At 30.1% G+C, this 26,557-nt stretch overlaps 1 protein-coding gene across 3 annotated transcripts in view; it reads left to right on the forward strand.

Annotated features, from left to right (window-relative positions):
• LOC134686213 (G-protein coupled receptor 22-like) overlaps positions 1-26,237 on the forward strand; it is a 50,800-nt gene extending 24,563 nt beyond the window's left edge. The window contains exons 1-2 of one of the 3 annotated variants that reach the window (XM_063545892.1): positions 8,460-8,566; positions 24,334-26,237. In XM_063545892.1, the coding sequence (XP_063401962.1) occupies positions 24,515-25,570 (1,056 nt within the window). In that variant the 5' untranslated portion in view covers positions 8,460-8,566; positions 24,334-24,514 and the 3' untranslated portion in view covers positions 25,571-26,237. Of the gene's footprint in view, positions 1-8,459; positions 8,567-12,721; positions 12,827-24,333 lie in introns of those variants that run through there. The other 2 variants (XM_063545893.1, XM_063545891.1) reach the window with 2 other exon arrangements.
• Positions 26,238-26,557: the final 320 nt, after the last annotated feature.

Raw genomic sequence — 26,557 nt, forward strand, 5'->3', positions numbered from 1 at the left:
AATGAGTTGTTTATCTCCATAGTGGATTAATCGAACAATAATTGGTTTGGGTCCACTACCCCTTGTTGGTACGCGGTGAGCATTAGCAATTGGAATGGCATTTGCTTTTCTCTGTTCAATTTTTAAATTTTCGCTAAACAACTGACGAGTAACAGAATAGATATTCTCGTCTGCATTACTGTCATCAATACCATAAATCATAACATTATATTTTCTTTCGTGCTTTTCAAGCATTGTAACCTGATCCTTTAACTCATTCATCTGGGTTTGAAGCTCATATTTTTGTTTTTGTAATTTTTCACCTTCAATTGCTTGTATTTGCAGATCCATACCTGCAACACCCTGTTCCAACTCTGTGAAGTCTCGTCTCAAAGTGGTTATTTCTACCTGAGATTCATCGTATTTTGTTTTCAGTACATTAACGTCAGTTTTCACTTCATTGATCATGCCTGTTAAATTATGTTCAACTTTTTTAAGTTGCTGTGAAAAGTCACTTACTTTTTTATCAACTCCCATTATGAGGCTTTTGAGCTCTTTAAAGTCAGCTGATGCCATATTAATATTAATATGTAATTTGGATATTCTTTAAATTGTATGAAAAGATGCTATATTAGGTTGCTTACTTTCAAATATTTTCACACACTTGAAACTACATGTAAACAGTTGCTACTACATGTATACAGTATTGTTCATCTATGTACGACACCGGAGTTTAGTCTAGATATATATGGTTCGTTTCTCAAAGTTATGTGAATTCTATAATTCATATCAAGTAGTCAAAAAAGTCAAGCGTAAATTACAAAAATTACAAAAACACTTTCAATAGTCACGATAGCATGGATAGTGTACATGTAACATTGGCATCATAGCGATTGGGAATATCATTGAAAATCGTAAATTATATCGTTTTTTGTACTGTATTGTTTTTACACGCACTGCATTAACTGCACATAAACATATCTAACACATACATATGTGTCTCTGCCCCTCTCAACAGTATAAATGCCTCAAAAACTAACTCTTATAAAAATATCATGGGCGCATCCATTACAGGGGCGATAATCTTCGATAATAAAAGTAATATGTTGGTAAATTTCTTGCTAGCTGAACCGTGTAGTCATTAATAAGTTAAGCATAGTCCGACAGATATCCAAACTATCTGTCTGTAGGACTAGAATACTTCGAAAACAGGGTAGTATATCCCTAATCTAATAGTGATATCACGATTCAACTAGCAAGCTAACTTAACAAACATCTTACCTTTACCTCCACACTCTGGGCATTTTTCTGAAATGTTTTATCTGACGCTATTTTTTTCTACAGTAGTAAAAAAGTACCCATAACAATAGATATGTATATGGAGAACGCGATGTAATCGAATGTAGTTAAAAGTTGATGAAAAATACAATATCAACCATTTCTTTGTAATACGGACATTTAAGAATATATTGTATATTGAGGTCGTCACGTAATGTAATTGATTGTAGTAAGAAGTTGATGAAAAGGACAATGCCATCCATTTGTTTGCAACAAGAATATTGAAGTTATGCAATAATGAATTAATGGTGATTACAACCATAACATCGGTTCTATTAACACTTACAATCATATTTAATCTGACTGTAATAAAACAAATTAGGAATAATTATGTTATTGGCTACGTGATAAACGATAATAAGAAAGCGTATAGATACAGAAAAATGCAATTCCCTCTTTCTAAAATGGACAGTACTATTCTTTTCTTTAGAAACGCGGAATCTGCAATTCCAAGCACAGGTCCTCAATGCTCTTCAGTTTCGTACCTTATGCGTTTTAACATTTATTCGAGCGTCACTGATGAGATTTTTGTAGACAAAAGATACGTGTAGCGACACTTTCATGATATAGTATATTTGATAAAAATAGTTCCCATCAAAAGGAATAATAAAAAAAATCAAAAAAAAATCGTCCTTTTAAATTCAAGATAAGTTTGTAATAAAATGCAACAGTTTTCAACGAGAAATTTAATACTTGTACACGTTACGATAAAACGGGAGATATTTTAGACCTATTTCATAAAAGACCAACCTGAAAAATCCAGTAACTTATTATCTGACACTATTTGTTTGCATGCTGAAAGAATATATATATATATGCATATTGAATCATCCCATAATTGATTGTATGTTGTTTTGTTTGTATTAAGGTCATGAAAGTTGTGTAATAATAAATAAATGTTGATAACCACATAAACATCGATTCTATGAACACTTATAATCACATTTATTCTACTGTTATATTAACACATTGAGAATAATTGTTGTATTGGTTACGTGGTTATGTGATAAATTAAAAAACGGTAACAAGTGAAAGTACATACATACTGCCGTTGGTGATCCAGAAATTTTCCCAAAAAGGGTCACTGACTGCCCTAAATGGAGAATTGTATGATTCAGTCATGCGTCAGTTATTGCCTATACAAACAACCCTTGAATCTGCATATGAACAAGCAAAATGTCATTGCATCTTTCTTAAGTGAACGCTACCATAATTTTCTTTTAAAACGGTGCCTGTACTCTCTAGGCACAAATTTTCAATGCTCTTCCGATTTGTATTTCATTTAGTGTTTTAACATTTTTTTCGATCGTCATTGGTGAGTGTTTTGTGCATAAAACACGCATGTTACGTACACAATTATAAGCTTCCTATATTTTATAAAAAATTCTCATAAAAAATAATAATAAAAAACCTTATTTCTGAATTTTCATGTTAAAGACAAGTTTATAATAAAATACAACAATTTTCCGAGGAATTTATTACTTTTACACGTTATGATAAACAAAGAGATATCTTAAAACCATTCCATAAGGTCGAACCTTTTGTAGGTCAAAGTTGATAAAAAGGACAATACTAACCATTTGTTTGTATTAAGGACATTACAGCTCTGTAATAATGAATAAACGTTGATTACAATCAAAACATCGGTTCTATTAACACTTATAATCACATTTAATCTACTGTAATATTAACACATTGGGAATAATGGCTTTATTTACTATATTATACATATATAAAGCACCATTAGAACAAAGCAGGAAACACGTAAAGTACCACGCTCTCATTCTTAAACGCACGATACAGTTTTGTCATTAAAAAGGCAGTGATTTCATAAACATGTTTAACCCCGCAGCATTTTGCGCACTGAACTACATATTTGTTTAGGGGCCAGCTGAAAGACGCGTCCGGGTGCGGCAATTTCTCGCTACGTTGAAGACCTGTTAGTGACCTTCTGCTGTTGTTTTTTCTATGGTCAGGTTGTTGTCTCTTTGACACATTCCCCATTTCCATTCTCAATTTTAGCATTTCCAAAATCAAAGCACAGGTCCTAAATACTTTCAAATTCGTACTTTTTTTGGTTATTTAATCTCTTCTATGCAAGCCTTTGTAAACGAAATGCTCGACTTATGTACTAAAATGTAAGCCTGGTATTCTTCATGACTCTATTTTTTACTGTTTTCTTTTGTTATATCTTAATTTTAGTGACATTGGAGTTGATGAAAATTCTAAGAAACTCAGTAATATTTGATCTAAAGATTTTTCGCACATTGAAGCCCTGATTTTAACCTCTATGTTATATTAGGGTTTTCTATTGCTGAGTGGGTTCTTTTTCTTTGACGTGTAGAAAGTTTAAATTTAAGACATTTTTGGTTCTGTGTACATTTTTATATCACCCAATGATTTGTCAATAGTATTCTCAAGGTTTTGTAAAAATCCTAAAAAAAATATGCAGAGAACACATAGAGGTATAAGGATTTCGAGATTTTTTTTAAATATCACATGATTCTTACTCTTACAACATTGCAATCTGTTTAACCAGTGTACCAAAAATAGCAGATTTAAGAACTATCGGCCACGACGGTAAAACTTGTAAAGCCGGATCTTCATTTTTTTTCATTGTCTTTTTTTTGCATCTTCTGTTTTATTCATAGAGAAACATGACGTAATAATTCAAAGAATTCGACAATTTAAATAAATCATCTGAAGTTAATTATATAAGTCGTAAAATATTCGAAAACATAGGAACTAACATTGCACAATCGTTAAATTTTATTGAAGACATTATTTATATGTAAATAAATAAGGAGTAAATGATTAGAATATCATTAATCAAAGGTTTTAGATAAAATTAATAAATTTCAACAAATAGGCACAATTATCTTGATGCATTGCGCATAACTGTCTGCACATCACAGATGCAAGTTTTATTGCATTTTCAATTTAACGCGTGAGATCGTTTTTCATTAAAAACGTGTTATCGGCAAATTTTCAAGCACAAATCCTGAATATTGAATATAGAGAAAAAAATCGTGATGTGTCTTAGATAAGCATGTAACTTATCTTTACCAATTTAATTCTCAAGAAAATGTTATAGTGTCAAACGATACGACACACCTGTAGATATCAACCATTTAATAAAAACACAAAAGACTTTTTGTACACATTGAAAAAAAAACGATGTGGAAAATTCAAATTGAACAGTGATTGAAGGAGGATAAAAATTAAAATTTATTCTTAATATTTTCTAATAGAAGGGAACAGGTATGTACATCTAAATATTTAATGAAAAACAGCGGGTCACAATTAGGAGGTACACGATTTAAGAGTTTTATATAATATGTTATATAGATTCAAATCTTTTTGCGACACACTCATTTTCAAATTAAAAATGTTTTTTGCACATTAATTAGAAGCTGTATTACAGCTACTACATTATAAATAGCAAACGATTGGATTATTTAAAATGATGAAGTTATATCAATATAAGTGTCTACCTGAATTGAAATCATTTTTGAAAAAGTAATCTCCAGGAAAGAAAAACAAATCATAAAATTAATCATGATTGTCGTATATTTCTTTCATTTGATGAAATGCTTATACTCCATTCCGCTTTAATATACTGATCATTTTCTCCAGTGTTAGATATTATCCTGAAACAACAGTAAACATTTACCTCTGGACAATACGCAAGATTCTAAAATTAATCAGTCTCAAATAATAAACAAAAGAATTTAAGCTTGTCATTACTACGATCTTGATCATCTGAGTTTCAATTTAATTTTTTAGCTTGATTGTTATTAAAAATTGATAATATACCCCTTTAGACTAAAAGGAAGAAACAAAGCTCTTTATTAAATGTCATTTTTAATAACTAAACCATCAACATCTGCACTTTCAATTCATTAGTGATAAAATATCTATGTATTTAAATATTTTTATTTGCGATCCACGATTATCTATGACGCACTTATTGTTATAATAAATATCTTTGTTATAAATATAATACTTTGCTCACCAATACCATGTCACGTTTGCGTCAAATGAATGTGAAGACATGCATCTTAGAATTCAATTTGAATGGATAGAAAACAATACGATTTTTACTTACTAGAAATAAGAAATATACAAGAATCTGATGTGAATTTGCTTCTTGATTAACTATTTATAAACCAAACCTTTGAATGAAACACTGTTTTTTAAGTCGCTGTGAAGAAAGTTAGTAATCGTTCGTATCGATTCGATTAACAGCATGACGTCTTCTATGATTTGAAAAAAAATCAAAATTTTCATTGAAATGATCTATTTATAAAGGCCAATGATTAATTGTAAGTTCAAGGCATTTCTCCTTAATTACATTAAAAAAGGGTTTTCAAGTACTACACGCTGCTTGATAAAATACAGTTATAACATGTTTTTTTAAGATTAATTCCACTAAGTTAACCTGATAGGGAACGTTTACGTTTACGCGAGTAATCTTTTTATATTAAGATTCATATTTTGAAAGTTTGGGAAGTCAAATTTAAATTTTGCATTTTCTGGAATAGAGTGTGTATAAATAGCGTGGATAGTTAAAGTGATATTAAGAATGATGCATATTTGACATAGAGTGTCATAAACTAGTAACACTTTAAAATATAAAAACCTGTCAGACAGGCGGGAGGTATATTTAGCTATAAAACCTAGTGTCAACCACAAATTTTTTCTGAAAGTCATGAATATCTCAGTTTCACGAACAAATATGAAACTGGTATACTTTAGAATATAGTTCTATAAAATCGTGTATAATCTAATTTATTTTATGATGTGATTTGAATTAGTAAGAGTAAGACATTAATATTTTGAATTTATGATCGTCTGCTTCCCAGTATTATTTGTACATTCATTCTGTTTAAGATTTTCTTGCCGTGTTTGCACATTTTTTAATTCAGAAAAAAATGTACTCCTATATATATATTACTCCTTGTAACCTGTCAAAGAGAAATTGATTATGTTGCGTCATAAACTTATACGGCGGAAGTAGATGTGTTTGGTCCTCGTCTTTCAGAATCTCATAGAAAATACATCACACTATAAGTGAACTAAGAATTCAATCTTTATTGTTTTTTCGCTGTTGTAGTCCATGTTACCTTTTTTTTTTTATAGAAAAGGGAAAAAAAAATATATATAAATCATACATCATTTATAATAATGAATTTGCATGTTGACAGATATTTGAAACTAAAAGTAGCAGTTGTTTTCAATTGTTCATTTATCCACTATAAACCAAAGACCACACATAAGGATAAGGATGGAGGTCTGTCATTTCTGTATTCTTTCTTTTTTGGCCACTTTTTTTCTTTCTTTATACTGTTTGCTAATTATACTACTTTTTATATTTAAGCACCACATAATATTCTATTTTTTTTGGGTGGGGGTCAATTTTCTTTGTTCTTTATATTTTTTGCCCATTCCTTTCTCTCCTGTCAAACCCGTTCACTTCCTCAAAATAACTGCAACTGTACGCCTTTAACAAAATGCAAGTTATAAATAATCCCATATAACAAATTTACCCTTTATCGTAGAATCTAAAGGTAAAATGTGCAAGAGAGCGGTATGGAGTTTTCTTATTGTTGGAGGCCGTATGGTGACCTATAGTTGATAATTTCTATGTCATTTGGTCTCTCGTGGAGAGTTGTCGGATTGGCAATCATACCATATCTTTGTTTTCATATTGGGAAGTTGATATAGTCGAAAGTGGGCACACTTTTTGATATAAAACCACCAACCCTTCAGATATGAAAAATTAGAAAAACAATTTAAGAAAAAAAACCCCAATATTCATAACATTTCTCGTAAATAATGACCATAATGCGATCTAAGCCATCATTTCCTTTATCTACTTATTAAGTCATTGGAAAAGTGGATTAATATTTCCGGTTACGTTGACATTGTTTAATACCTTGTACCGCTTCACTGAAAGCTGTTTTCCTGCTTGTTGATCAGTTATGCATAAGATGCTTGTGAGGTCAGGGCTAATGTACATAAACCCTCTGAGGTTGAAATATGCAATCGAATTTTTAATTTTCGAAGGACATTAAAAAATCCTTCTGTTCGGAACAAATCTTAACTTTAGTAGTGTTATGTATGTTAGCCAAAATGTTGAAAGATAGGGTATATTTTTTATAGACAAGTTTTTCGATTTTATAGATTAACACTAAACACTTTATTCGAAGGTTGCTGATATTTATTAAAAAAATATTAAAATGTATTGAATAATAATGATTTTGACAAAAAAATATTCCAAATGGAATCAAAAAGAAAACTACGGTATTATTTCACTGACTTTGTGAATGTACATTGTTGAGAAACGTCACACCAAACCTATGTATAATGGGTGTATGTTTTTATACATCAACGACTGTTCAGAATTGTTAACAAAGATTGTTTCATGCAAAAAAGGCACAAAATATGAGAACACAAGTCACCAATTAAATCAAATATAACTGCATATACAATTATACAGTCTTACTCGCAAAATAAATGCCTCGGTCTTGGTGATTTGCAACCGTCAATGAAAATTAAAAAAAAATGTTTAAAAATGTTAATCGTCATTAGGTTACGATTTCTATTCTGACTGATAATTACGTAGTCAATATCTTTTCATTAGTACAGCAAAGTAAAATAAAACTTTATATACTTTTTATAGAAAGATCATAATCAATGATAACAACGAAGAAGAAGAAGATATTTTGATAAACAAAACGACCAAAAATATCATTACTTGAAACTCGTTTCTAAGATTAGCTCTTTAATCCAAAAAACCGCGTCTGATGTACAAAATTCACTAAGAGTTTTTCCTCTTTGAAGTATGAAAGACAACCCTCTGATTTAAAACTATGTCCACAAATTAACAACGATTTATGCTTTATCTTTTTTATCTCAAAACAATTTATGTTGCGATCGAACAGAAGAAGTTAAAAAAAATCAATTGATCTTTAAAAAAAACCTACCACATCATCATAAAGTAGAAAATAGACTCATCGTAGATGCTAATTGTATCTCTTTTGTTTACATTCAATTACTAATACAGGATTATCATATTTAATCGTATGACGTCCAATACTGTTTTAATTATACAGGATGCAAGTATGCTATTTTTAGCTGATCAAAGTAAAAATTAAATATACAAATTCAGGTGATAAATTATGTGCAACCTCATATTTTAAAATAATGGTTAACTGCACAAGGAAAAAAAGTTCGCTGTAATAAAGTAAGTACATTTTCATTATCTCGTATTAATATAGAAAGGTTTTTGAAATTATTTCACATACATTTTAAAATTGTTTTTTAATATCTATATAGATTTATATATATTTATCAATTTTGGACTTTTGAGGAGGCCAATCCGTTATATATAACCTGTTTGTATTATATTGATCGAGGTTGAAGTCTGAGTTTCATGCATGACATATTGACCGAATGAAAGTCCTTATATGTAATTGTAAATTTTGCAAAATGACAGTGACTCAATATTACCATTTTTGGAAATGTCACTGACTCGATGTTACTATTTTCAAAAATAGTATCGTCGAGTCAACATGTCGGGATAGTGAAAAATACAAAATATGTACTACAAAACATGTGACATAATAAACCAATGAGAAGCTAGAAAAAATAAAACCATATGTAATATAATTTAAAAGTAGCCGACGTCGTAAGTGGTTGCCTTACGTCATATATAAACGTAAATAGTAAATTGCATTGCAGTTTTGTTATTCGAAGTATTTGGTATTCATTTTCAAATTATTAAGGTCGTCGTATAGACGTATCTTTATTGTTTGGAAATCATTATTTTGGTTAACCTCTGTATCAATTAATTGTTGTTTATTTATGAAAGTCATAAATCGAACTAGTAGTAGATAACAACTGCCATATTCACATTACAATAAGACGTGTCACGATACGTTTCTATCCCATATTCACGTCTTTGGTTTTGATGTTATATTTGTTATTATCATAGGATTTTGTCTAACGCTTAGTCCGTTTCTGTGTGTGTTACATTTTAATGTTGTGTCGTTGTTCCCCTCTTATATTTAATGCGTTTCCCTCAGTTTTGGTTTGTTGCCCCGATTTTGTTTTGTGTCCATGGATTTATGAGTTTTGAACAGCGGTATACTACCGTCGCCTTTATATATTCCTGACTTGATACATTACATTTTAAGAAAAAAATGTCGGTTGAGTCTTGTTTTTTGGTTAGCCAAACTTCGCGACATATGACAATGTTAAATATACCGCTAAAATTACAACATTACATGACAGGAATACAGTACAAACTAAGAACACTCAGGACAGAGAAATTCATAAATAAATAATATAAAGTTCATATGACAGTTAACGACAGAATTAAAATGAATACCTAAAATTCGGTATAGTACAAAACTAATACGCTAAACATGATGATTTGACTATAAAAAAAAATTGTTTAAGCAAAAAATCCACTTTTAATTTCTTTTAGCTGACGAGTATTTTAACTGTCCTAAAAATACGTCAAGACACTTACAATTATCATATGGCTATCAACAAATAGTAAAATAACTAAGTGATTGCACTTTTATTTCATAACCGGTTTTCTACTTGTCAATAGTAAAATTTATGGCCACAGTGTTCAACTTCAGTGTTTGGTTGAAAACGTGGTCTCATTCTTTAATTCAAGTTCCCTATTTTTTTTTTATTTTGATTTATTTCTTTTTAAATGCAATAATCAGATTACACATCGGTAAAACTTTGTTTCTCCTTAAAAAATTGAAAACAACACGTTTTATAATTTCTTGCGTCCGAAGCGCTTTAAGGATGCACTTGAAATTGAATATATTAAGATTTTAAATTGATACTATAAATTGGAAGAGCATTATTTAAAAATAAACTAAACATATTGATAGGTCACGGAGCTGCTCTTCGGGATATTTGATTTTAAAATATGACGGGAAAAGGCTGACTCGGACTTTTACTTTACATAAGGCATTGGTATAATTTGGGTCTCAAATCAAAAGAAAGAAAATCAAGAATAGGCCCTTTATAGCTTGTTGTTGGGTGTGAGCCAAGGCTCCGTGTTGAAGGCCGTACATTGACCTATAATGGTTTACCTTTTTTTTAAATTGTTATTTGGTTGGAGAGTTGTCACCCAAGTACGGCTTTCATTACTGTTTTGTACTTTAATTTTTCAACCGAATTCGTTTAAATAAATATTTACGTCTAGAATCAAAATATATTTCTTTTTATTAATAGGAATCATATTGCTGTAAATCAGATTCAAAACATTAAAGTAAGGAGTCACGATTTCCCCCCAAAATAGATAAAAATTGCTTTCCATTCGATACCCCTCTAATCTTATCCATAATTATATTTCTTGTAACCGTGAGAAAAAGTATAATGACAAAAATACAGAACTCCGAGGAGAATTCAAAACGGAAAGGCCGTAATTAAATGGCAAAATCAAAAGCTCAAATACATCAAACAATTGGATGAAAGCTTTAAAAAAGAGTAAAATGAGTGGCTCGCCATCCTAAATTATACATTTACTCGTTTGATAAGATTATTTTATTTTGGAATTGACCAGCTTGTGGGTACTTACTATTTCAATAATCCTTATTTCTAAAAACGAGATGCAAAAGCAGAAATCATTAATATTCAAGCTGCTCAGTAAAAGATGTAAACCAAAAATCAATGTTTCCCAAAATCTGAGTATTTTAAAATCTAAAAGTATTTCTTTTTGGACAAATACTATGAATCCATTTGTGAAAAATGCAATTATAACAAGATGTTGAGTATGCGAACCGATAAATGGGTGATTGATTTTCTCTTCCAGAATGAAAATGCTGGTATATTGTTTATCATAAGAGCATAATTCAAGAGTTGAACCAATCAAGAATATGAAACGCTAAAATGTTTAAATAGTTTTAATATACCAATAAACATGTTTATAGGTCAGACTTTCTAAAACACATTTAACTAAATGTACATGACGTTGGAAAACGGAAATCAATGCATATATCCCTTTATTTCTAGAAATGCATCTCGACTTTCATTAAAGCTTGTCATTGATGAAACAATGATAAGTAGGTATCTGTGAACTCAGTTGTCATGTCATATTTACAATTCTTAATATAGGTTAATAGATAATCAATTTTGAAACACATTTAAAGAATTCGACGGAAATCGTCTATTCGTATAATGTATAAAACAAAGCAAATATCAATTGGATTTAGCAAACAATTGATAAATACGAATCTGGAAGTTCATTTGAAACAAAGCAAAATAAAACTGATGCACTCTATTGAACGTTAAAACTTTTAATTATCCTATTCATTTGTATGTCTTTATAGATGATTGAATGTAGATAAAAATATTTACATTCAATTGTACTAGAAAAGAGGTACGAAAAATACCAAAGGAACAGTCAAACTCATAAATCGAAAATAAACCGACAACGCCATGGCTAAAAATGTAAAAGACAAACAGACAAAAAATAGTACACATGACACAAAATAGAAAACTAAAGAATAAACAACACGAACCCCACCAAAAACTAGGGTTGATCTCAGGTGCTCCGGAAGGGTAAGCAGATCCGGCTCCACATGTGGCACCCGTCGTGTTGCTTATGTGATACGGTGAGCTTTATGTAATGACATTATATACTATATTGTATACTATAAAGGAGCTAACATCTGATTCTTAGAGGGGGGGATTTTGAAAAAAAACCAAAACAGGATTATTGTTTTAAAAAAAGAGGAAAGATGAGCAACTTGACATGAACAAAGGGCAGGATAACAACTCAAAAAATAACATGACAAAAGTTTTCATACTAGCCCTCCCCCATAAAAATCAATAAGTATTTTCCTTTCGGAAAAAGAAGAAAGATCTAGTTTATTGTGCAGTTGTTACAGTGATTCTCAGGAAATTTATTTGTCATATTTGATATTTTTGAACTATTGGTAGATAGATGATGTCGTATATCAGGTATTTGATTTAAACATTATTAATGAGAATTTGTTTTTGAAATATATGAAATTAATGCTTGTGTAATACAAAAGAGGGACGAAAGATACAAGAGGGACATTCAAACTCACATATCTAAAAAAAAAAACATGACACAGAACACGCAGACAATTAATAGCACAAGTGTGTTTGAGTAGAGGACATCATTTTAGAACCTGATGAAGTGACTTTATAAAAATAAAAAAAGCAAAGTAATCCTGGATCCTGTTTTGACAAAAGTGTTTTCAAAATGTGTGCTTAAATCAGTCATGAAAAATCTTGAAATTAATATGACTATTCAGGTTATCTTGACGTAAAGATTTAAAAATAGTTTTTATAATTATATTTAAATAAATCAAATTTTACATTCAGTAAATGTTTTGGTACTTCAATTTGAACTAACATCATACCACTGTCTCCGTTTACATCGACACTTCAAATACATTTCGGTTCAACTAGTTTAATTGTTTATTTGGGAAAAACTCTACCAATTAAAGTAAGTATATCTTATAATTTGTCTTTTTTAAATAGAAAAATCAAATTTAGTAACATTTAATTTCATGTTGAATCTGGTAAGTTTAACGCACATTATTATTTTTTTTTAATGTTTTTACCGAATAAATTTTTTTTTATACAAAAGTCGTTATGTAGAGAAACGAGGACTTTTGAAGGAGAAATAACTAGATAATATAAGAAATGTTATTGAAAAGTAATTAGGATTGTTTATCTTGACATATCACAGCAGAAATGTTCGTATCATAACGTTAATATGATGTTATAAAAATATAGAAAACACAATGTTTGTTTTTTTGTAAACAAACGAGCATCTTACGCAAACATAAATTTCAATCCTGGTATCTATGATGATTTTATGTATGAAGATGACCATTTGTACAAATATATCGAAGGGAACGACCCTCTAAATCCTAAAGTGAGTCTTTTATAGTGTTACATTTAAAAAAAATAGTTTGATTGATAGCGTTGAAAACCTTGAAATATGTTCTGCCTCAGACTAAAACTATATACTCCCGTTGAAGTTAAATGGTTGCTCTCTAGGCAAAATGAAACCCCCCCCCCCTCAAAAAAAAAAAAAAAAAAAAAAAAAATCTTGACATTGTCTACTACATATAAGAGATCTTTTGGTAAAAAAAATTTAAGAGAAGTTTATAAGACAAAGTTTCACTAAAATATGACAAATATCGAGAAGATGTTTCGTGTATCTGATTAAAACTAAACTATTCCTCAATTAAAGGGATAAAAGCAGCCTTATATAAATATTCTTAAATTTGAGAATTTTTTTTAACAGAAAGTACCACAAAATATCAGGAGTTTTGCAAATATTAATTACAGTCATTTTACTTAAAATATTTCTTTTTCTTTTTCTTTTTTTATGGTAGATCAGACTTTGCCAACTTATACTTGTGTTTATAAATAGTTTGCCTAATTCATCGCATCGGTCATCTCATTGTTATGTGTTGGTTGCAAACTAATATACAATTGATACGTTCTTAATTCTTTTATTCATTTAAGAATTTTCAAAAGGAACGACAGGGCCAAAGTATACATTCGAAAACCAAATGGTTTCGTTGTTCTTATAAAATAAGAAAACGTGAAAAAATTTATGATGGAAATTAATACAGGCGTTTCATGCAATAAATATAGCCAATATCTAGAGACATGTATATATGAATCAACACGTTGGGTTGGAGAGTAATTTGAACCATAAAACTTCTGCATGCCGTCAAGATAACTTTAAAAACTGATATCGAGAGTCATTAATGAAATTATCTATCAAGATTACTTTCAACAAAACGACAAAAAAAGGCGAGAATATTTTTTTTAAGAAATAATCATGAATTTAATGTTAAAAAATAATGTTAGGTAGAGTAACAGTTTACAGATGACGCATGTATATGCTCAATGTGCACCATTGTCAATTGGTACATATATAAAGGTCATTGTTACAAATTGTTGACCTATAACATATTTTGGTGTCTCAATTCATTTGTCACTTGTTTTTGCTGTCTTAAATGTTAAGATGCAACAGCAATCGTATAAAACAGTTATTTTACCGATCTCTGTCTTTTTCACTTAGTGTGGATTCTCATGGCTGTTGAGACACTTATCTTGTTGGCGCATGATATCTCGCTCATTTTGAGGTTAATGTGAATCCTTCAGTTTAGCTTGTTTTCAAATTTTGTACCATCTTAGTTGATTTAAGAAATATGAGCTTAAGGTAACTACTGTTGCCTAACTGTAACTTTATATTTTTTTTACCATCCTGATCTCGTTATGCAATGGACGATGAAAAAGAAACACTTACAGCATTAGTGAAACCTCATCACATACATTCGTCCGCAGCTCCATAGATAACTCCAGTTTTGTTAAGGAATTCGTTTTGGTCATTTTTTTCTTATCTTCACTGGTTTTAGAACTTGTATGGCTTTTCGATTTGGCTTGTTAGTGTCTTGCGTGTAAATACTCTTTGTATCTTACGACTCTTTTTTCTAGATCGTGATTTCAAGTCGTTAAGTGATTTTGCAAAACATAACATGAATAAGACACTTAAAATGGTTATTGATATCTACTAATGTTATAGAGGATTGGGTGATATGGAGTGATTACTGAATTTATAAGTTTTAGTCTCTTGAGTTTATAAACAGAAGGATAAGTACACCATTGATAAAAGTCCGTGATTTGTAAAATTGGTGATATCATTTATATTTATATGCTAACGCACTTTTGATGAATTATACTATTGAATGTAACCTGATATATATGTTTCGTGTAATGGTAGTAAACACACATGAAGGGCATTAAAATGGAAATTTAGGTAAATTATAATGACAAAAGGAACATGAATTACATAACAAAAAACATCGAGATGAATCTAGGCTGTTAACCTTAGTGCACTTCTGCAAACTTGTTATGCGTAAAGTATCAGCAAGGATTTTGAATCTGTAACAAACGGAAATACTACTGTGTTTAATATCGATGACACGGATATAGAAAACACTTAGTTAAATTGTCATGGGGAACGTTAAACATGAATAGATGATGTAAAAGTGATGCAAGTGATAATTGTACAAAAAAACTATCTATCTTGTGAAATAAAAAACAGGATTGAATAAGGTTTGCAGAATAGATAATGAATGATTGATGCTAAATAAGAGGGACTAAAAAAAAAGAATTAAGAAAATATGAAAAAATCGATAAAAATTTCAAAAATTAGTAAAAATAGATAAAAATGAAGATTTACCTGAATTTAGAGACTTCTTCAAACCCTTATACTAATCTTTGATTTGAAATATCCCTCTCGTATCTTTCACCCCTCTTCTATAATGGAGAAAATGTGTTGAAAGTCATCCCTAAGCATTTCAAACGGTTATGTTAGTTTAGTTATTCAACTCATTCAAAATGATATTTCAAATGTATGAACAAGTAAAACGTAATAGTATGATATTTTTTGGTCAGAAATCTTGTTCAAATTGTCACTAACGATTTATTATATAACTTACATAACACAATGTTTTTGGTAGGGTTCGTGTTGCTGAGTCTTTAGTTTTCTATATTGTGTCTTGTGTACTATTATTTGTCTGCTTTTTTTTTAATTTTTTAGCCATGGCGCTGTTTGTTTATTTTCGATTTATAAACTTGAATGTCCCTCTGGTATCTTTTTTCCTCTCTTTAAATATTTTGAGTAATTTTGATTTGCCAATTTATTTGTGATTAGTTATCAAAGGTACCAGGATTATAATTTAGTACGCCATACGCACGTTTCGTCTACATTAGACTCATCAGTGACGCTCATATCAAAGTATTTATAAAGTCAAGCAAGTATGAAGGTGAAGAGCATTGAGGATTCAAAATTCCAAAGAGTTATGCCAAAAAAAGTTTTGTTAACAAGAAATTTGTAAAAATTACCACATCATTGATATTCATGTCAACACCGAAATGTTGACTACTTTTTGTGAGCCAGAGCAAAAATTTAAGATAATGACGAACATCAATAGTTTTGATATATTTATTTTGTGCAAGAATATCGTTTTAATTTATGGTGTTCTCATCAAATCTTTTCTTTGTTTTTTTTAGTATGTTTCTAAAATGCAAAATCAAAATTTAGTTAATGAGTAGGACACAATTTCAAACACATTATTTTCTATTCCCGTTAGACTAAACTTGACGATGTTATTAAAATAGATTTGTAATACTTTTATTGCTTTTGATTTCCATAAGCCGTGATAAATACCTTATCTTATTTGTTCGTTTACAATAGTCTTGTTCATACAGATGCATAATGTATAGCAATATCGGCTTTTCAACACATACTAACATTTTATCTGTAATTGTAAAGTCAACTTCTCACAATTAAGATAATAAACAAACATGATAAATGCAACTTGAATAAAAAAAAATCTAGGTCTCTAGGTTTTTAGAGGATAAACAAACTATACATAATTGATTTTTTATGATTTATATAACTTGATAGCCTGGTATATACAATATGTTTAAAACCTTTTTGTGCAGATGTGGTGCATCAAATTGACGCTATCGCTTCAGTTTGCGTAAATTGAGTAAAACTTCTAATTTATATTAACTGGATTATTAAAGGAACTACATTGCATTCGTGACTGTTATCACAAGCAGATAAAAAGATGATAGTATCTTAATATTTGTGCTTATTTATTTCTTTAATGACAATTGAGACAAATTATCAACAAGGCAATTAACATTTCAAGTAGTACACTTAATATTTAATCTGATTTGAAACAATAAATTTTCCATAAAAACAAATTTTACAACATCTTTTTTTGTAAGATGTTTTTCTTTTTGTTGGGTTTCATTTCCTATACAAAAACTAAGAATTTATAATAAAGATTGTCCAAATTGATTGTGTCGTGACCGAAAAACATAAAGATCCGTAGTTAAAGATATGTAAATTTGGAATAACTTATAGCAATTTGTAATCATGTAATGTTTTAAAAGTGTATGCAATGACAGCTAATGTAAATAGTTATCAATAGTACCAGGATTATAATTTAGTACGTCAGACGCGCGTTTCGTCTACATAAGACTCATTAGTGACGCTCAAATCGAAATATTTATAAAGCCAAACAAGTACAAAGTTGAAGAGCATTTAGGATAAAAAATTTCCAAAAAGTTGTTCAATCTACCATTTTCTACATTTGAAAATGCCTGTACTAAGTCAAGAATATGAGATTTGTTGTGCATTCGTTTGATGTGATTTGTCATTTGATTTTGCCATGTGATTAGGGACTTTCCGATTAAAATTTCCTCGGAGTTCAGTATTTTTGTGATTTGAATTTTTTCTATTTATATTGTTATTCAATTGTTCATACATTTACTCCAACTTACAACTAGGATAACGTCATTAGATACATTTCCTATCTTAAGGACGCTTTTACTTAATCAAAACGATTTTGTTAACGCTTTAATAAAATATTTTACAATGCATTTAGATTCCTCCGAAAAGGTTAATTGATGACGATTACAAATACAGAGTACTTAAACGTAAGCTTTTGAGGAATTCATTTATATAGACAGGTAGTTAAAATAAACGTATGACAAACTATAATGGAAATCTTTATATAATGTTTGTCTGGAATCTAGCTCTACTATTTGTTTTTTTCTTAGGTTATTGTACGGAAAAATAATAAACTAGATTCATGAATGAGTTTTGAAAACAATATACATTTTATCAACATAAAGATTAATATTATGTTCAGTGTCAACGACTTTCGTGTCCGGACACGTACGGGAAATAAAATATTTAAATCATTTGCGGCAAAAATGGATACAAGGACAAAACTGAAACACTCGCTTTACTAGGATGGTTATTTTTATGAGAATTTTTAATATAACTTCTGCAAGACCACCAAAGTAGTTTTAACATGTTATATAATATATTTGTTCACATGTGTTTTTTTTAACATGCATCAGGTACACTCGTGACTAAAATTACAAGTTGATAATTAAATATCATAAAGTCACGATATCGGAAACCGTTACATTGCACTAATAGCAATGCCCTCTGCATGAACGATAATTGTTTTGTTTCAGTGTATCTTTAATGAGGGCCAATAGGTTGATGAACAATATTTGGTGTGTTTGATGTAAATTATAAAACTATAAATCAAAAACGTTCCTTTATTATAATATCTGGTAACAACGGTGCTATGTCACATTAAGGTGAGATAAGCAGTAACCGTTTTGTTTAGTTGAAGGATTAAGGAATATAAACAAAACGAAGTTACGATTGACTTTTATCTAAATGCACGTTATAAATCCCTAAAATTATAAATTTCTAACGATTACTGATTTTAGGTGGTGAATGTAACAGAATATGATACGATAATTCAAAGAACATAAAAAATATGAACACTGAATGTTTTTAAGAATGAGACAGCAGCTAAAAATATTCTCATAAAAATTCTTAAATAAACATGTGATCAGATTTATCAATGTATCTGTCAATGTTTGTCCTGAGCCAATGAACAGGTACTTGCACATGATCAGCAGCTTTAAAACGGATTTAGTATAAACATGTTCATTTATTATACAGAATTACATCAGAAAAAAAATACAATTATTCCATTGTAATTATCCAGATGTTTTTGTATTGGTCCTGGTATGTATCCGATATTAGACTTATAGGCCCGATGACTCTAGAATTAAAAGGGCAAGACACCATTGTAAATGCAGATACAGCCAGTTTATAAAATCGTTTTCTAATAATGATACAATTCTGACTTAATATGTGTTGTTATATGAAATTATATATGAGCCACTCTTAAATCAGCCACGATAACTATTTGTCAATATTGAATACTGAATAGATTCTGAAACCCCGTATTAGTAATTAATATGAGTGATCGCAGTGAATTCGATCTTTACCAATATTTATAGTTATCAAAGGTACCAGGATTATTATTTAATACGCCAGACGCGCGTTTCGTCTACATGACACTCATCATTGACGCTCAGATCACAATAGTTATATAGCCAAACAAGTACACAGTTGAAGAGCATTGAGCAAAATTCCAAAAAGTTGTGCCAAATACGGCTTAGGTTATAACAGCAATCATGTTCATTATTTTCCAAGATTTGTCGGATTCCATTTATTTAAAATAAAGGATTTTATAATAAAGGAATGTAAAACACAACATACCCGTCTTATAAGTTTCGCTATAATCTTATAAAGCATGAGTTGAGCTATATAACTTTCATACGTATTGCTAAAAAAAGAGAGAGAAAGGTAACCATTCCACAAATGACAATTTTTTTTCTGATTATATCCTCATTATGTTTAAACGGATATGTGTATGATGTTACACCATAATGGATGCTTATAAACTGTAGGTTGCAAAAGTCTGTGCCGAGATATGATTTTACCAGATTATAATTATTTTTCTTTGCAAGAAACTATCAATTACTCTGATTAATGTAGACATAAATGACGTAAATGTAGGTCATTAACAGTTCTCAAATGGACGTAATTGTATCACGAAATAATTATAATCACCTTGTGTACGGTATCAGTAGTTGACGGGTTTAATTTGAGAGCGTGTGTAATGTGTAAAATGTATTATGTTTAACACTCCTACCCGTTTAATCACTTATTATGAAAAAGAATATGTGAAATGTTTTAAAATGTGATGCATGACGTCATATCATTGGCTTCTATGTCACATACATGTTTTATAATACAACAAAAGTGTATTTGCTCGATAGATGATGTATTGGGTATAGTTCCGTTCGTAAGAGTTTCAAATCTCGATACACTATCACAACAGTACAGAGCTATAACAAACAGCATGAACCTTTGATATGGTGAATTTTAGTGTATTTGTCTTTTAAAACTTGTTCCTTGTGCATGTTGAACTTTATTGGATACTGACCGCTGATCAGATGTTAACTTTTTATAAACGACTTTTACAATTTTATGCTACACGTGTACGTGTGTATGAGTGCTTTTACGTGAGGATACTGAAAATTATAATCAGATGTAAGTTTTTTCAAAATGTATTTTTCTACAAAACAAAATAAGCACCCACATTTGATGCTATTGGAATTGGTAATTTGAATGAATATTGGTGAATGTTATGCCGAAGATTCACAAGCTTCAAATAGAATTATGTATCATACTAGGCACACACAACATTCATCAACATTCATAATAATACCGCATAATGGTACAGCAAGGCGTGAACAACCGTTTGAAAAACATATTTTTTTCAAATTGATGACTTCACTAACTATTTTATTTTATTTTTGACTTTTTTTTGGCTGATGTGCTTTGTCTATCTGCCTTTTTAATTTTCTTTATTGACATATTCATTTCTTTTAAAGTGGTTACTGACTTCTGTGATCCTATTTTTGACACTGTTACCTTTGATGTTATATGTGTTATTCTCATCGGAATTTTTCTAATGCTTAGTCCGTTCTGTATGTGTTACATTTTAATGTTATGTCGTTGTTCTCCTCTTATATTTAATGCGTTTCCCTCCATTTTAGTTTGTTACAACAATTTTGTTTTTTGTCCTTAGATTTACGAGTTTTGAACAGCGGTATACTACTGTTGTTTTATATACCTGTTATGTCCTTTTTTTCGTTCAAACCCTGTTGTCATGGAATGGAGTTTTATGCAACTGTCATACAAGTGAGAGGTTTCGATTTGGTTTGAGCCTTAGAGTTTGTCATTTGAAAATAGACTTTCAATTTTGAAGTGTCCTCTGAGTTTGTTATTATTTTTGGTTATTTTACAATTTGAAGCTCCGTTTGATCAATTCATATACTATATTATTATTTGATATATTTTGTTGACGTTCTGATAAATATAAACTACAATAGGATTATTACAAATATCAACAATATAGACATGTTGCTGCGAACATTCAATTTACGAGTTAATCGGTTTCTTCTGCTCTTAGATTTACCATTTGCCTTGACAATAATGATAATATCTCCCGTTTCCGTATTGTACTTATTCTACTGTTTACGTATTAATATTCATTATTTTGTCATTTTTATCCACAACGGATGCATTTATCTCATGCAAAAATCTTTCGTTTGAAGGATTTAAGTGATATTTACCAATAATAGCATGAACTACCTGATTATTTTATCTTGTAGTTAATAAAAAGGTGTTTGTATACGAAAATGTCATTGTCCTTTATACGTAATTTTTTTTTGAAAGACTGCATCATATTCAATCTTAGTGTCTAAATATCAATTTGATACATGATCAACGTCAAATAATTATATTTGTTTGTTGTTTTAACTACTTTGATATGAGCGTCACTGATGAGTCTGGCGTATTAAATTATAATCCTGGTACCTTTGATAACTTTATATAGGAATTTAATATGTTAACAAATACATGTTCTTTATACATTGTTTCTCTATCAAGTTTCAAAGACTTGTTAGAGGCAATGGTATTTGTATAAATATAAAAACATAATGATATGATATGATTACCTATTAGATAATCCTCCTTTGGAAACCAATTGACGTAAAAGGTTAGCAATTGTAGGTCGCTGTATTGCTTCCAAACAATGAGCAAAACACAAACCGCATGGCAGATTATAAAAGCTGGCGGAATCAAAAATGACAGACGAGAAAACAAACGGCGTGAATTATGTACAAAAGAATAACCGAAAAAATATAATAAAAATCAAGAGAGTTTAAAACAAAATTTGATTTTCCTGGATCTGATATTTTTAATTTATTTGATTTGTAATTTGTTGGAAGTAAACATCTTCTTATATACCTATATGGAGTTATTTTCTTTCAGAACGTCAGGTCAATCTTTTTCAGAATCAACCCGGACGATACCATGTTTCAATGGTATATGCTCCTAGGCATAAAATAATGACCTGTGTAAGGTAATTATTTTCCTTGATTAAAATGCAATCTATGTTTTACTTAAAAATTTTATTAGTCTAATAGATTTTTGGTGCCGATTTGGATATTTATTTTCTAAAGTTCAACCGATGATAGATGTAAAAGAAACCGTCATTGTAGACCCGCAATTTAGTTTTAGAAACAAATAACGTGAAGTTTTGTTGATTTATCGCTATAATAATTATAAAGAAACATTATTATATAGGTCAGATGAATTTTAATGTAGACTTTCATAAAATAAATCCAGATTTAACATATTCGTGTGTAAGATTTTGAAATTCTTATTGAGTCAAACTGAATAGGTTGATTGCTTAACGTCCAGTGGCAAATATTTCATGCATGTTCAGAACGATACACACTGAATAGGAAATCATACTGTGACCTACATGTATTTATATTCGTCTTCGTGTCAGTTCGTAACTTTTTAAAATTTATGTATACCTTTTACTCTATCAAAGGATCAACTAATAAAATAATCTTATATTCTATTGAATAACACGAAAGGGTCGGTGCGGAGGGTATATTATTTTATCCTGATTATCTTTTAATAAAATGTATGCTGTTCGAAAGACAATCTTTCTGAATTTTTCATTCGATTACGGTAAAATTGTTAAATAAATAACAACTCTTCCGCGATAGAAATAACATAAGAAAACGAGAAAAAAACCACATACCCCTCCCCCTTTTCCATAAGCTAAGTGATACAATGAATAACTTACAATGTGTCTTGTATTTGTCATACACCGTTATCAGATGGTAACAATACATTTGTGTCTTACTTCATGCAGTTACAGTAATATTTTTATTGTGTATGGATAACAATTTTTAAAAGGTTTATATCTAAATTATTTAGTGAGTTTTATTTCACATTTTAAATGAGCCGCAGGGCGTATTAAACCTGAACGCATTAGAAAGGAAAATCCCACTTTAGTGTTGTCGGTAAAAAAGGATACTTAATTTTACAAATCTTTATAAAATTAATATTTTTTGACGGTATATAAGTCAGATAATGCATATTTTAAGGTTTTTCTTGTCGTAGAACACACCTCGGGGTGTCAGGATTGTTCAAAGAAAGACCTCCCTCCGGTCGGTCTTTCATTTGATCAATCCTGTCACCCCTCGGTGTGTTCTACGACAAGAAAAACCTTAAATATGCATTATTTATAACATAAATGTTTTAGTTACGGGTTTCGAATGTCATTCATTGCGAAGATTATGCAATAAATTAATAAACAATTATAGAAGTTTGCATTCTTATTCGTTTTACAAGTTAACATCAGTAATCTCTACGCTACGCTCCATTTAGTTTTGCCAGACGCAATCTGATTGGGAATCACACAGATCTTCGGGACATTTCCATATTGAGTTTGTTCAAATGATAGGCTAGAGAGTATCGCTGCGACAATTTGTAGTTGATTTTTTAATGAAATTTATCAAAAACATTATCAAAAAACCTTTTTGAACTTTATGAACTTGCAATATAATGTAAGAAGCAATAAAATATTCAAATAAGTTATTTCATTTGAACAATGTCATACACATTAAAATGAAATGCGACTAATACAATTATGATGTCACACATAAAAAATTTCCAGCAAATATGTAATTTGTTAGACAAAGTGATATCATTACAATTGTACAACTTTATATAATTTTGAGAATTCATGCATATAATTTTGCTTTAAACGTAGTACAAGCACAATAACGAAATCATCGACAATTATTTGTTAAACCCCACTAAAGTTGTATACCATTAGTAATTGATATAGATAATCATTTACATTTACTATTTATCAGATGTTTTATAACATGAGTAACACGACGGGTGCTTCATGTCAAACAGGATCTGCTTACCCTTCTGGAGCACCTGTGATCACCCCCAGTTTTTGGTGGGATTATTATTGCTTTTTTATTTGGTTTTCGATGTTGTGTGATGTGTACTATTGTTTTCCTTTTGATTTTTAGCCATGGCAGTGCTAGGTTGTTTTTTATTTGTTAGTTTGACTGTCCCTCTGGTATTTTTCGCCCCTCTTTTAAATAAAATATATTAAAATAACTATTTCTTTTATTTTTTTTTAGGTAGTCCACTGTTAAACATCATACCTGCTAGGATACACATTTCCGAGAAAATTCAAAGCAGTGGATAATTCACAGAACTTTTCCAAAGTACAAATCACGTGACGTTTAAAAACACCACAACATAGTCAATGTATACTGATTTTGAATTCAATTTTCATTGGCATAATATGTTATCAATAAAATGTTGATGGAATTCAAAATAATTGTAGGATTGGTCCTTGTGATTGAGTTCCTCACAGGAGTCTTTTTCAACATAGCTGTTCTTCTACTGCCGGCTCCGAAATGGTCGAAAAACATGACAACCGGCAACAACTTAATCAGAAATCTACATATTTTTGATTTGTCAATTTGTGTATTTTTAATCCCGATAACGTTCGCTGTATTAATGCATTCGCCTCACGTCAATGAAATATTGTGTTTTTTCCATGAATCACTTATTGCTTTCTCTGCTAGTGGATTGTGTGTGAATGTACTATTTATCAGTTTAGAAAGATATGGCTCGGTAGCATCATTAATGTTTCAACCAGGAAAAAATCCGAAAGTATTTGTCACGATCATTTGGATTGTGGCCACTGTTGGATTTGTTCTACCGTGGATCAATCTTGCTTTTAAAACTACAGATATTGCAGCAGTTATAAAAGCGGAAGAAAACAAAAGTCTCATTGACTGTGAACACTTAATAACATCATATAATGAATATAACATTTACGAAATTTATGCACTTGGTATATTCGGTTTATCATTTACAGGTATTGTTTTTTGCTATGTTGGCATTTATAAAATTGCTAAAAAACGTTTAAAATTAAAGGAAGACAATGGAGGGACTTCAAAGCTGCAATCAGTTTCAAAACAGAACCAAGAAAAAAGAGCGTTCAAGGTGACCGTATCCATCGTTGGATGTTTTTTGTTCTGTTGGTCGTTATTTGTAACAGTCAGTTTGGTAGAGATGGTTGTCCCGCCCAGTACAGCAGTGAATGGTACGCACCTCGTCTCACTCACAGTTGTGTTTTTATCCACCGTGATTCATCCTATACTTTATAGGTTTATTCATGGAGATATCAAACGCATGTTTAAAAGGAGGGGAGATACTACAGAAAATTCACTATCATTTACTAAAAGCAATGCTGTGGGTCCAACTACTACAACACAAAAGACTATGGTTGAATCTATAGAACCTGATTCTATGATAAGTAATCCGACGACAACTTATCACACAGATAAGCCACGAACAATCTAAAACAATTTGCAAGTACCAACAGAACACATTCCGTCATTGCGGTCACAAATAACCAATATTGGTGAAAAAGACTCAATATTTATCAGCTCAGCATAATTTAAACTGTGATAATTTCAATGTAATATTCTTTATAAAATTCTACAGCTTTATGACCGTCTTTGGTAAATGATTTTATTTACAGTATCATGGAATTTACCAGCTGATGCGTTGTTTTGTTTTAAAAACACATTTTATAGGTCGGTGAACTATTTAAAGAGAAATAATTCATTTTAACTAAGGGATGTATCAAATTTACTCTTTCAAATAAAACACTGAAAAGAAGGAAAAAAATCTACACATTCAATTTCCCAATCACTAAGTAAATACTTTGAATCAGGAATAATATTAAAGAAAATATAAGTTCAATACGACTTCCTGTTTCCTCACTAAAAATAATAAATACAGATATTGAAATAATGAAATACTTATATATGCACTTATGTATTTAGAAATAATTAACTATACAAAGTTTTGTTTTTGATTTATTTAATATTGAGGTACTAGTACTTTCGTTTTACACATTACAAATTGAAATTTGTGATACTGTTTTATACTGAATGATTTATGTGCTTATTGAATCGATATCAAAGTCAAATATGAATAAAATGAGACGTGAGGTAGTCGTCAATGGGACAGCTACCTTAAAATAAAATGAAAAATACATTATAACAGTGTGTTTGTTTATATTTCTTTGGTTAGATGTACAGGGAGAGTTTGGGTCTGTCAGAAAACATGTTTAATCACGCATCATATTTGCGCCTGTCAAAAGTCAAGAGCCTTTGACCTTTGTAAGTCTCATGACCAGCCGATACACTTATCAGGTGCGGGATTTTCTCGCTCGGTTGAAGACTCATTGGTAGCCTTGATTTGTTTTCCACTCTTTGGTCTCTAAAATTACATTCCAAGTTTCCCATTCTCAACTCTATAAGAAACTTGATCTACTTATGT

Source organism: Mytilus trossulus, chromosome 10 (genome assembly GCF_036588685.1).
Source record: "Mytilus trossulus isolate FHL-02 chromosome 10, PNRI_Mtr1.1.1.hap1, whole genome shotgun sequence".
Lineage (NCBI taxonomy): Eukaryota > Metazoa > Mollusca > Bivalvia > Mytilida > Mytilidae > Mytilus > Mytilus trossulus.